Here is a 14,294-nt window from a genome sequence, read left to right on the forward strand (position 1 = left end):
CGAACTTAATCCGTATTGGATGGCGGTTCATAGGTCGAAAAGTTCATATGTCGAATCTGCATTTCCCATAGGAATGCATTGAAAACCATTTAAACCGTATCTGCTCTTTTCCGTCCATAGAAATTACTGGGAAACTAATGGGAAGCGGCTATTCCGCCTTCTGCCACTAGAGGGGGATATTTTTCTTTTTTCTTAGGTCAAGAAAAGTTCAGGAAAGGAGGGGGGAGGCAGGGAACAGTTTTAAAAGCACTTTTGAAATCATTTTTTTCAACGAAGCCAATTTTAAAGCATGTTTTAAAGCATGTTGTGCTGATTTTTTCAGCACAAAGACACAAAGGCAGGCTTTTTAGGTGCTGAGCAAGCCTCCCCAAGCCTCTTCAGAGCCAGCCGATCAGCTGTTAGGCAGGGAGAGGAGGGGGCAGGAGCAGAGAAAAGCACAAAATGGCTGCCAGGCGCCCTTCTGGGTGTCGGCTTTTATCTGTTTGCTGCTCTTTTTCCTGCAGTTCGGGGGCTACCAAGGCCTGGTAAGTGACATTCTTTTATTTATTTTTAAGTTTCTGACCTTTTTTCCCCTCCAGAAGCCTCTAAGGAGAGGGAGGGGGCACTTTTTTCCTGTTCGTAACTCGAGGGAAGTTCGCATGTTGAGTATGTAACTTCCTATCAGGCGGGTTCGTAAGTCGAAAAGTTCATATGTAGAACCGTTTGTAAGTTGAGACCCCACTATACAAATGACACACATTCCTATTAGCAACATAGAAGAATCAAGGCCTAACACAGGAATTATTAGCATCTACAGCAAAAACTTTCCAGTTGTCATGAGTAGCTGATTAATAGCAGCTTGTGTGAGAGGGACCCAAGCACACAGCTAAAAACAGACTTCAAACATGCAAACACTGCTCAGAAAGAATGCCTATTCTTGGTTAGCCTTGCTCCTTTACTTCCAGCCCTCAGTGCTCCTTGTTCCTCTTAGTGGCCTCTAGACCAGGGGTCATCTGGTGCCAGTCAGTTGACCTGCTGGATCTCCGGGGGGCCCCACGTGCGGGGGGGGCATGTCACGCTCGCGCAGTGCACAAGACATGCCCACCATGCATGGAGCCCACTCGCCCCCAACCGGTCTGCAGCCCCAAAAAGGTTGGGGACTGCTGCTGTAGACAACCTGATTAGGGATGCTTTGTGACCATGACTTCATCCTCCTCACTGTATTGTTGACCCCTTAAGGCCTTGATTTCTGGACATAATCTGAATGAAATCCCAATAATTCTTCTTGCTCCTTGGACTTTGGTTGCTGCCCCCCCCAGCTCAGCTCAGTTTTAGGGTCTTTGTGTCTTGGACAAGGCTGCCCCTGCACAAGGTTACTTGCTGCATGAAAGCAAGGCAACTTTTGCATGAAAGGCACACGACCTACGACCCATCCTCCTGTGTGTCTGAGTTTAATGAAATTTCTTACCTTATGTTTGCTTTTGGGGAAGAATAGACATTTTAACTAGAGTAAGTATGTTCAGGACACCCATTTCTGAGCAAGAAACAATGATATTAGAAGATTTACCTTTCTCTAGCAAGTGCAAACTACTATTGTGTGCATTAGAGATGAGCATTAAAGGATAGTACAATGGATGAGCAGCTCACCATGTTAAAATGGTAATACTTCTCTGCATTCACCCTATTAATGAAAGGATTAATCCCTACAAAAGGGGGAAAATGCTACTGTTACTTTTTTTTTTACAGTGTTCATGAAATTGCATAAAGGGTACAGCTACCTGAACTTCTGAGTTGATAGAGAGATAAACCCATATAATTTGTAAAAATTAACAGCAACACAGTTATTTTTCTTTAATAGACATTTATCCCTTATTTGCCAGGGTGAAGGCAGACAAAAAGCTTTTTGGTGTTGTTTTTTTTTAAGCTGAAGCACACAGGTGAAGAGGAAAAGGGAAGCAATAATTTAACTTTTTATTTAGATTACTAATCTGGAACACTCATCAGAGCAAGAGCCAAACTGACAGAAATACTACATCCATCATACTGGCACTATTTGTGCAACATTAGATACATGGAACTATAACGCTGGTGATGAAAGTGAACAACATATTTTACCAAAATGCCAAAGCGAATATACCAGCACTTTAAATTTTATGACAAACATGGATGAAATATTTTACTAATACTTTGTATTTATTCATCCTTGCACTTTCACTACCGAAGTCTTGGAGCCAATTAAAATATTCAAGAAAAACTTAGGGCACTCTTCGAATGCTACCACTTTTCATTGTAGAGTCCTAATACTAAAAAGTCTCTGCAGGTTGAAAGTGACTGTATTGTGGGCTCAATCAAGCTACATCAGAACTCTTGTCCACAGCATATTAAGCATTCCACAAACACAAAGGCTTTTACATCAACCCTTTAACAATACTGATGTCCACACATACAGGAATGTGCAGGCAACAGAAAGAACAAGGCCACTTAATGGTACTGTGCATATATTTGGGCACATTTTTAATGCTATGGTGTTTGTTTTTTAATCCCTTCCTTTAAGAAGAAAATTAAAACTGCAGCTAACAGGCCAGAATCCTTTTTACTGATGTGTTCATCTACTTCTGTAGTGGAACATTAAGAAGGACATATCTGAGTTCTTGGTGGCATATATGTTAACATGACACATCCCAACCTCTAATGTGTATATTCACCAATAAATCACAAGAATATTGCCAATTCTGCAAAATTTTGGTTCTAACAATGCCTCTTGGAACTACATAAAATACAGAAAGAATGGATCACACTCCTTTTCTGCTCTTTGCTTTTTTAAATAACTTCTGGAAGGAGTGGTTTGTACTGTACCACACTGCCCCCATTCAACCTAATTTAAAAAGAAGAAACTATCCTGCCTCAGAAGCTTCAGCATCTCAGGAAGGAAGTAGGGCTAGGTTCTACAAAGGGGTGGAAAATCAAATTATAAGTGGGGGGGGGGGGAAATTACTGTATTCTTTTGAAATGTGGTCCCGGAGGAGTTTTGTGGATACCCTGGATCGCAAGCAAGATACGCAAGTGCATCCTAGATCAAGTCAAGCCAGAACTATCTCTGGAGGAAAAAAATGTTGAAGCTGAGGCTGCCCTGCTTTAGACACAATCATTAGAAGGCAGGATTCTCCAGAAAAGACAATAATGCTGGGAAAGGTGGAAGGCAGCCAGAAAAGAGGAAGACCAAATATGAGATGGGCTGATTCCCTGAAGCAAGCCAAGAGCTAAGCAGGGCTGTTGAAGATAGGACATTTTGAAGATCACTCATTCATAGGGTCAACATAAATTGAAGGCAATGTGACAGCATGTAACAACAACAACAACAATATTATAAGAAATTACCTGTTTCTAGACTTACCAAGCCATAGACATATAGGTTATTTATGTATTTTTAACTGTCCCGCCCCGCCCCAGAGTAGGACAGAAAGGACCAGCAAACCCAGCAGGCTGCTGCATTCAAGGCAAACTTACCCGTATTTTTCAATCCATAAGACGCACCTCTCCATAAGACGCACCAAATTTTTAGGAGAAGAAAACAGGAAAAGATCTGATTTCTTCTCCTAAAAATTGGTGAGCCTTATAGACAGGTCCATCTTATGGAACACACCCTAAGACCCTTTGGAGGCTCGCCCTGCCCCCACAGGGGTCAGAGGGGGCAAAATCACCAGCTTCTGGGACTCTTCTGAAGCTTCCCAAGCCTCAAAAGACTCCCAGAAGCTGGCGATTTCGCCCTCGCTGGCCCCATGCGGGGGTGGGGGGGAGCGTCGCAAGGGTCCTGGAAGGCTCATTCGGACCCTTGCGACACTCCCCCCACCCCCCCACAGGGCCAGGGGGGTGAAATTGCCAGTTTCTGGGAGTCTTTTGAGGCTTGGGAAGCCTCAAAAGACTCCCAGAAACTGGCGATTTCACCGGCGCTGGCCCTGTGCAGGGTTGGGAGGAGCGTCACAAGGGTCCTGGAAGGCTCACTCATACCCTTGCGACGCTCCACCCACCCACCTCCACGGGGCCAGGGGGGTGAAAACGCCCGTTTCTGGGAGTCTTCTGAGGCTTGGGAAGCCTCAAAAGACTTCCAGAAACTGGCAATTTTGCCAGCGTGGGCCCCGTGCGGTGGTGGGAGGAGCATCACAAGGGTCCTGGAAGGCTCACCCTTGCGACGCTCCCCCCCACAGGGCCAGCGTGGACGAAATTGCTGCCTCCGTTCAATAAGACGCATGGACTCCCCCACACACACATTTTTTGGGGGGGAAGTGCGTCTTATGGAGCAAAAAATACAGTAGTTTCTCATGAATTTCAACTTATTATAACCTCTGAATGTACCTACTGGGATTATAGGTAGTTTTCAAAAGACTGCTTCTCCAATTTACCATAAGGTACCAAGCAGAGTTCAGGAAAAGAGAGATGATGGAAAGGGAAGAGGGAAAGTGAAGAACCAAAGAAACATGTATAATGCACATACCTGCTGCTCAGGATAACAAAGAAAGTCCTGCCATACAAATACTGAAGTGATTCCAGTGTTCTGACAGTTAAAGATCATTAGTTCTCTTTAAAGCTTTCCCTCAATGCATGTCTGTCTAGATCGGGTTTTAAAATCAGGTTTCTTAGTACCGTATTTTGTTGTAATCTTTTTAAATAATGTTTTTGTTCAACATTTTAAATATAAGGTATATTTAATTATTTTTAATATCTAAACAATTTATTGTGCTTATCTATTTCTTTTAATGATGTAAGCCGCCTTGTGTCCTTTTATGGAGAAAGGCAGGGTTAAAATACAGTGGCGCCTCGCACAGCGAGGTTAATCCATTCCGGATTAACCCTCGCTGTGTGAAAGCATCGCTGTACGGGAAGGAAAAAGCCATTGGAATGCGTTAAACTTAGTTTAATGTGTTCCAATAGCAGCTTTACTCATACAGCGATGCTTTTCCAATGGCCGGCAGCCATTTTCGCGCCCTCCCCTTGCTTAACGAGGGCGCGAAAATGCTGCGCGCGGCCATTTTGGGGCTTCCAGTGGCCATTTTGAGGCTTCCAGCGGCCATTTTGGACCCGCCGAACAGCTGATTGGCGGGGCGCAAAGCGAAGGTCGGTAAGCGAAACGCTTACCGACCTTCGCTGTGCGATTTTCGGCCATAGAGGCCATCGCTCTGCGATCACAATAGCAATCGGAAAAACGTCCTCGTAGAGCGAATTCATCGCTCTACGGGGCGCTCGTTGTGCGAGGCACCATGTATTTTAAATTATTATCTTGAGTGCATCATGCTTTTAAATACCCCAAAATGGATGACCATAATTGAGAATTAACTTGATGGGATGTAATGATTATTATTTACTTCACTGGAATAAGATTTGCATGGAAGATGCCACTTTTGCACTCATCACACTATTCTTACCATCCAATTGCAGCCTGAAAACTGCTGAAGATGAGAAAACCATCCACATCACTTTTCCATTTACTGATCTGTCTTCAGTTTGCATTTCATTTCACGTACAGGGAAGAGTTCCCTCCATAATCAAAAAGAGGGACATTTTATACTAGCAGCTGTATTTTGCACACGTGGGCTGCATTTTATACCTGCCACACATATTACTATGTTTTATATCCTTGAGGGATAGAAGTACAGTTTTCACTTGTGCCACTAAAATGTTAAAGTACTCTGCTTCCTAGATAGCTGCTGAAACAGTTTTGAAATGAAATTGTCTAGAATAGCAACAGTTATAGCATGGTAGAACTAATTCTTGTGCCAATTCTCATATCCTCAACATTGTTCTCCTTAAGCTTCTTACTAGCAATTAGCATAGTATGACTGCTTTTTCATTGCACAAAACATAAGATAACTACAACATAATTTACTTCTAATAATGTTGTAATTTTCTCTACTTCCTCTGCTTCAAGCTAGAACTGTGAGTTACCCTGTTTTGCTTGGGTATCACTTATCTCTGCTTCAGGGAACCAGAGGCTTGGCCTCTCCGACTCCCTGTGTTCAGTTTTACACCTGAGAGGGACCCTTACCCCTCCAACGATGTTTTCAGAGTTAAATTAATTCAGCAGGCATAAAGATTTAGGAAGTACCAGAACATACAATGTTATGTGGTGGCTTAAGCATCTGGAGGGGGAAGCAGCTTTTATTTCCCCTTCTCAAGGAATAAAAGCACTTCTTTATATATAAAAAAGCTTGTTCTATCATTTTTATACTTTATGATGCAAATACATCAATGGGGGGGGGGAACCTGGCATTGCACCTTTTAATACTGCTCACAGAAGCTACATTACATGCATCTGAAGAACTAAGCTAACAAAAAAAGTTGCAAAAGATCTAACTCTCAACATCTGGCATAAACATGTTTGGGAATTAGCTTTCTTGGAAAAGTTAATACAAGAAGTGAGCAGAGCCAAAGATCAAGCAGTCTCAAGTGACTCTGACATGATCTGGATGCCGTTTACTCAGGGGGAGGGGATGGAGCTTTGGAGCCACTGAACGTAAGTGGTGTTGCTTGAAACAGTATGCTGAGTTGATATTCATCCACCTATATGGGCACTTTCAGGGAGATGCTGGCAGAATTTGTGGTTTGTTTCAGTCTAAGGCACACTAAAGGAGGAGGATGCTCCTCTTGTATCACAGTTCTTGGAGTGGATAAGAGGCTTGGGAGACGGAGTTTCTGACTCACATGATTGTTTGCTTTTGCCTAATCACTATGTGGCTGTTCCACAGTTTTATGTCATATATTATAAAAATCTATGACAATGAAAAAAAAATTACAATTTCAAAGAATGGAACTACAGTCCATGAAAGCTTATGACAAATAAAACTTGTCAGTCATTAAGATGCCAAACATCCATCGTGGGATAGTGGACAGAGTGATGGGCCAGGGCCTTGAGAATGTGGGCTCAATTCTACACTCAGCCATAATAATTCACAGGATAGATGGAACCATTTCTTAAATATCTCACTTACCCTGAAAGCTCTCTCAGGGTTGCTGCAAGTCAATTCCAACTTGATGACACATAACATGCACAAACTGCCACAGGTTCTTTGCTGGATTTCCTGCAATTAATATGGCTGGCTATCTCCTTGAAGAAGTTAAATACAAGACAGTGTGAGTTTGACTAACTTAAATGACAGCTGAAGCTCCTGCTTTATTATAAAGATACAGTACTCAGATGCAAAAACTACTGAGCATGTTACCCATGCTGGCTACTGGAATTCCAGCAGAACACAATTTAGAGTAAAGGAGATTTCTTATTTGTATAGATGGATATGAATCTATACTAAATCAATTATTGTACTGGGTGAGAGGTTCAAGATTAACAGTTCAGAATAAACAAATTTTTATAAACGAGTGCCTTGTTTTGATGTGTAACCTGTATCCTGAACAAGAAGCTACTGCTAGGACAGAATATGGAGAGACAGAATGTTTTCCTATCAACAAAGGTGTCAAATGAGGGTGCAATTTATCCCCTCATCTCTTCAATACATATGTAGACCACATAACGCAGAAAGCCATTTGATTCTCATACAGAGTGAAAACTGGTGGAAGAAACATCAATAATCAAAGACATGCAGATAACACCATCTTACTGGTAGAAAGCTGCGATGATTTGGAACAACTTTTAGTGAAAGTGTTAAGAGCAGAACTGTAGCTGAACATTAAGACAAAAATCATGACTACAGAAAAACTACACAGCTTTTAACACTGACAACGAAGAGATAAGAGATAGAAATTGTTAACATTTTTTATACTTCAGACATCAATCCAAAGGGAAACTGCAGCCAAAAAACTAGAAGCAGACTGTTGAAGTCCAAGATATCACAGGCAGCCTCTCACCATGGACAAGGGCACTAGGACCCAGTCTGCCATGCAGGGTATTGAGTCCAAAGACAGACACTGTGCAGATGGCCACAACCAAGCAGAGGCTGGCAGGTCACACGACCAGGAGCCAAAACAAGGCACCGAGATGCAAGAGACCAGGAGAAGCAAGCAAGGACCAAGGCAGGAACAGGAACACTACCGTCCAGACACAGAGATGCAGGAGGCAAGAGCAAAGGCCAAGACTGGAACAGGAGAAGGATGACTAGAATGCAGGGACTCTGGAGTTCAGAAGCAGCAAGGCACAGCCAAAAACCTTTGTTCCTGAGGCAAGTTCTGGGAGGGAGAACCACTCCTCAAATAAGCCTTCCCTCCAGGTTTCCAGGTGAGCCTCATGACTGGCCCAACAGCTGCTACACAGGCCAGGGCCTGAGCCTGCAAACACCAGGCCATTCCTGGGTCAGGCTGGCCCAACTCCTGCAGCTGCCAGGGTAGTGTGGGCTAGATCCTGACAGTACCCCCACCCCAGAACAACAAGGGGAGTCCCCCTTTCATGGTCAGGGCTTATCGGGGTAGTGGCAGTGAAAAGCCCAGAGGCTGGCAGGAGTGTGGACATTCTCTGCAGGTTCCCAGGAGCAATCCTCTGGACCGTAACCTTACCAGTCCACCAGACAGTGTACTCAACCATGGAGTCTAAGATTCTGGACACCACAAATTCCTCATGACCCTGCATGTGGACTGGCGGCGGTAGCGAATGATGTCCCAGGAAGGGGTCCTCCACGGCCAGTTTCAGTTGGGGCACATGAAACACAAGGTGCATCCAGAAATTGTGGAGGGAGGCCCAACCTATAGGCAACCAGGTTGACTTGCTGTGAGATGTGGAAGGGCCCGTGAAACTGGGAGTCCCAGCTTAGCTGAAGGGTGACCAACTAGCAGTGGGCCATGGACAGCCAGACTTTATCCCCTACGCAAAGTTGGGGCCCAGGACAGCGCTCGGTGCTCAGCCTGCATCTTGTATGACGCCTTGAAGTGGTCTAAGTGGCAGCAAAGCTCAGCTCGGACCTCCTGAAGGGTCTGAATACAATCAGTGGCCGATGGGACCAGAGAATCAGTGGGTATGCAGGGACGATCCCATGGGTGATAGCCATAGTTCAGATAGAAAGGGCTACACCGCATGGAGGAATGTACAGCATTGTTATACGCAAACTTGGTTAGCAGGAGCAAATCTGCCCAGTTCTCCTGATGAAAATTCAAGAAGCACCAAACATATTGTTCGAGAACATGGTTGACGTGTTCTGTCTGGCCATCAGTCTCCAAGTAACAGGCCAAGAACAACTGATGTTCGATGCCCAGGAGCTTCAGGGAAGCTGCCCAAAAGCGTGCCGTGAACTACAGTGGGGTCTTGACTTGAGAACTTAATCCGTATTGGAAGGCGGTTCTCAAGTCAAAATGTTCTCAAGTCAAATCTGCATTTCCCATAGGAATGCATTGAAAACCATTTGATCCGTATCTGCTCTTTTCCGTACATAGAAACTAATGGGAAGCTGCTATTCCGACTTCGACCACTAGAGGGGGATATTTTGTTTCTTTTTTTCTTAGGTCAAGAAAGGTTCAGGGAAGGCAGGGAAAATACAGTCCAGGCAGTACAGTACCAGGCAGTCTGAAGACTGTCTCCCAATCCACTCTATAAACGCTCGGAGGAGTGAGGAAGCAGACAGGCACCCTTTTCACTGGCCAACAGTTAACTGAAAGTTCACATTTTGCACTTTCCCTGCCTCCCACGTGGATTTTTTTCAGTTCTTAACTCAAATCTAAGTATGTAAGTCAAGTCAATATTTTCCTGTGAGAGCGGTTCTTAAGTCAAAATGTTCTTAACTCAAGCCGTTCTTAAGTCAAGACCCCACTGTATACCCCTCGATTGGAGATGATTGCATTAGGAATGTCACACAACTGAAAGATGCGATCCTGGAGATGGGCTGTCTGGGGCGCTGTGGGCAGCTTGAGAACCGGGACAAAGCATGTCATCTTAGTGTGTCCACAATGACTACAATGACCGTGTGGCTTCAAGATGGGGGCAGATCCACAATAATGTTGAGGGAAATCACTGACCATGGACGTGTGGGCATGGGTTGCAGCATGCCTGAGGCTGCTGGTCAGGCAACTTGGCATGGGTGCAGACTTCACATACTTGCGGATGTCTCCCCGCCATGCTGGCCACCAGTAAGCCCGAGCGGCCAGGGGAGTAGTCTTGGTGAAGCCCCAGTGTCCTGCAGTGTGGGCATCATGAGCCTACTGAAGCACTTGGGGACACAGTGGGCCAGCTGGGATGTAGAGGTGCTTACGGACAAACAGGCCGTCATCCCAGCATTTGAACCCTGGGGGCGCATAAACTGCAACTGTGTTTGCATCTGCTAACTTGTCCTGAATATAGGGATCCACGGCTAAAGCCTGCAGCACCTGGTGACAAAAGTCCGGGTCCAGGGTTCTACAGACTAAATTTCCTGGGGCACTGGACTGGGGTCCTCCTCAGACCTGTCCTTGCGGGAGACAGCACAGCTCTCCTGTTCTTCATACCTGGCCAATAGGTGAGCTAGAAATCGAACCTGGAGAAAAACTGAGCCCAGCGTGCATGTCGGGGGCACAGGAACCATTGACTGGAAGTACTCCCAATTCCCATGGTTGGTAAGCACTTGCACCAGGTATTTTGCCCCTGCCAAGAGATGATGACATTCTTCGAACACAGCCTTGATGGCCAGCAGTTCCAGCAGCTGTTACACAGGCCAGGGCCCGAGCCTGAAAACACCAAACCATTCCTGGGTCAGGCTGGCCCCAATCCTGTGGCTGCCAGGGCGATGTGGGCCAGATCCTGACACTGAGACTTGGAAGGGCAGCAATGAAAGAATTAGAAAAGATGATCAAGTGTAAGGATGTGTTACTGAACAAAGAGACCAAATTCAGCAACACTCTTTTATTTCTGATCGCAATGTATGGACAGAAAAGAAAGATGACAGGAAAAGAATTTATTTCTTTGAAATATGGTGTTAGAGAAGAGCTTTGTAGATACTCTGGATGGGTAGAAAGATGAACAAGTGGGTCCTACAACAAATAAAGTCTGAACTATCTCTGGAGGCAAAAATGTTGAAACTGAGGCTGTCCTCCTTTCGGCACATCATGAGAAGGCAAGATGCTCTGGAAAAGACAATAATGCTGGGAAAGGTGAAAAGCATCAGGAAAACAGGAAGACCAAATACAAGATGGATTGACTCCCTAAAAGAAGCCAAAGGCTTGGGTTTGCAAGAGCTGAGCAGGGTTGTTAAGGACAGGACATTTTTGAGATGATCATTTATAGGGTCGCCATAAGTCAGCATGCAGCAAGAACATAAACGAATAGAGAAAGGAATTAGAAATGTGAGAGCTAGGTACATAAGTCTGCTAAGCAAGGGTCCTTTCACATGTAAACATTTCCTAAAAGAGGATACTTTCAGCTCAGAAAAACAACACAACAATGGTCACATGTATTAAGACCGTATACCCAATACTTCTCAACATTATATAGTGCGAAACTGTGCATTATATAGTGCGAAACTGTGCAAACAAGGTGTACAAGATTTTTGTTCACACAAAGTAAAAGCCAAGTAAGATGTAGCTATATGTGAATTATCTATCCTTCAGAAAATGTTCATCAGCTTCAGTTGAAAAAAGCAAACAAACCAGATGAATGGATCCAGGAAGCCCTCTGTTCCTGCAGTTCTAAGATGCTGATGAATATAAGAATGGTGCTGTTCTGACCTTGCCATACTAGATTTTAGGCCTTCTGTAATGTACCATGCGTGTCTCTCGTCTAGGTACTCTTGCATAATTTTTATTTTAAAGATTCATTACTGCAAGCCTAAATGGCATTACTATTACTCAGAGTTCCTGCAGTCTCTTACAAGTCCCTATCTATTGCTCATGTTTATTTCACTACAGGGACTAACTACAAACTACTCTACACCAATTTGGTTTGTGATCAGGCCAAGGCTGCCTTTAGAAACACCCTCTTCCTCCTTTTCCTCACACTAGTTTCCACCAACACTCAAGTGACAATGTCCCTTTATGGCTATTAACAAGAATGCAACTGAGCAGAAAAGTTATCGGCTCTTGCTAAGGAAATGTATACATTTAGGCTGGGGAAAACAAACTTCCTGGAGAGCCATGGAGTCTTCCTAAGTATTTAGGGGAGTTACTTACGTCTATTAAAAGTAGATCTTAAAGCCAAGGGCTTAAGTGCATGCAATGAGATATTAAGCAACAGAGATCCCACCCCCAACAATTTTTCAGTCACTTAAACCTTAGGAGATCATACAGTCTTGAAATGGTGGGCAAGGAACGTCAGGTAACGTCTATAATTACTTTATTCCCTCCTCAAAATACTAGGCTCGCAAGGCCACTTAATTGTAAACTTAACTGTCTTTTAACTTACTACTATTCTATGCTGTGAGCAGCAACTGTAATGGCCAAGATCTCAAACTCCACTTCCAACCTAGTTTATGGAGTATCAGAAGACAAAAAAGTGGCACTTATTTCAAATTAATGGCACGTATAAGAAAATGCTACAGAATATGCAATCAAAACGGTATGGGACTCCACTCCCTATCATTGTGGACTGGCACATTATATTATAATCTGTATTATAAATTAATATTTATAATAGCAACATTTTACAAACATTTAAAAGGTCTTTCATCTGTAACCACTATGTTCTATGAGATCTCACTGATTGATGGTGACCTTCCCAGGTGGTTTATTGGCTCCTCCTTCTGGTGGAGGCTCTGGGGTGGTCCTGCTTTCCATGACCACACCAGTGGCAGGGCATGTATCCTTATCGGCCACCCGCCGGTACTCCCAAGTGCTTTCAACTGGGATCTCAGTTTTTTGGGGGGGCAGGGTGGAGACTCAAACTCACAATTCATGACTCTGCATCCAGGCCCTCCAACCCACAGAGACTCCTGTTGACCAACTTGCCACAGCCAGGGCATGAGTGGCCAGTAACATTTGGCCAAAGCAGTGAGAAAACATTTTGGCTTCCCTCCAGACTTCAGAACGGCTGTGTGCGAGTCACCCTTCCCTTTAAACTTTCTCGGAGGTGCGACCTGCTGACCCGTTGATGGGAGACACCTCTGGAAGCCAAGATCCCCTCTTCACACCTTACTTATCCGGAGTGGGGAAATTAACTGTACGCTTCTTTCAACTCCTAAGGTTCCCCCTTCCCCCCCCCCAGCAATAACAGCTCCCGAAAGAGCTTATTTAGTGGTTCTGACCGGTGTGTTTGTATTTGTATTTTTTTGGGGGGGCGGGGGAGTGGAGAGATAAGAGATTTCTCTTTTCTCTGCTGACGAAGAAGGCTCACGGTTCCCAAGCCAATGCGTGAGTTATTCCACAAGATGCCACCAGTCTCTCTTTCTCTCTCTCTTGACACACAGAGCGGCGGCGGCGGCGGCAAGAGCATCCCCCCCACCGCACCCCACCTCCCGCCGCCTCCCCCCCGGCCCGCCTTACCCAGATAGTGCCTCAGGTCCAGCAGAAAGTGAGGAGGGCCCCCGTTGAGCTGGTAGAAAAGGGAGCCGAGGCAGAAGAGCAGCAGGGCGGCCATGCAGAAGCCGTAGTCGCGGAGGGAGAGGAAAGGCAGGAGCGAGAGGGGCCTCCTCCTCCTCCAGCCCCTTCCTTGCCCGGGACCCCCGACGCCAGACGGGGCCACAGGAGGCCGCGCCTCCGGACAGCCCGCGCTGTAGTGCAGCTGCGGCGGGTGAGGCGGCGGCGGTGGCGGGGGCAGCTGCTGCTGCTGCTGCTGCTTCGGCTTCTTCATCCTCGTCGTCGCCCGCGTCGCTTCCTTCGCCGCCGTCTCTTGCTCAGACAGCCCGCCGGGGAGAGCGCATCCTCCATCCGCCTGCTCCGCTCCGACTGCCCGGCGTGGAAGGAGGAGGGGGAAAAAAAGTTCGCCGCGGGCTCAGGCGGCTTCGCGTTTGCCCATGACCGGCTTCTCCCCGAGTCCTGGAGGTCTCTAGCAGCGGCGAGAAGAGGCGGTCACCATTTCCACCACCACCACCACCACCACCACTCCTCCGTCGGCTTCTCGGCGGGGTCGCCTCCCCTCCTCTTCTTCCGCCGCTTTTTGCTCCCTCGCTCGCCTCGCCGCGCTCCTGTCTCAGGTTACACACGCGCGCACGCACACACACAGCTCAGGCACGGCGGGTCGGAGCCTGCAACTCGCGGCAAGAAACTTGTTTGCGCTCTCGACCCCAACGCCGCCGCCGCCGCCGCTGCCGCTCCTCCTCGGCCCTCCCCTCCGCCTCCCCCAGCAGGCTGCCCTTCCTCGCCGCGCCAGCGACCCCTAGAGGCGGATTGCCCCCGCCCTCCTTGACTTGAGGAGCCCGCCGAGGCTTGTGCGCGGCTCGAACACTTAATGTCTGGAATTAATCCTTCCCACGGCCCGCCTGTTT

At 46.2% G+C, this 14,294-nt stretch overlaps 1 protein-coding gene across 1 annotated transcript in view; it reads right to left on the reverse strand.

Moving 5' to 3' along the window:
• The window catches only part of UST (uronyl 2-sulfotransferase), a 142,778-nt gene extending 128,678 nt beyond the window's left edge, over positions 1 to 14,100 (reverse strand). Inside the window, exon 1 of the mRNA XM_072995538.2 lies at positions 13,354 to 14,100. Within this exon, the coding sequence (XP_072851639.2) occupies positions 13,354 to 13,660 (307 nt within the window). The 5' untranslated portion in view covers positions 13,661 to 14,100. The remainder of the gene's footprint in view (positions 1 to 13,353) is intronic.
• Positions 14,101 to 14,294: the final 194 nt, after the last annotated feature.

This window comes from Pogona vitticeps, chromosome 1 (genome assembly GCF_051106095.1).
Source record: "Pogona vitticeps strain Pit_001003342236 chromosome 1, PviZW2.1, whole genome shotgun sequence".
Classification (NCBI taxonomy): Eukaryota; Metazoa; Chordata; class Lepidosauria; order Squamata; family Agamidae; genus Pogona; species Pogona vitticeps.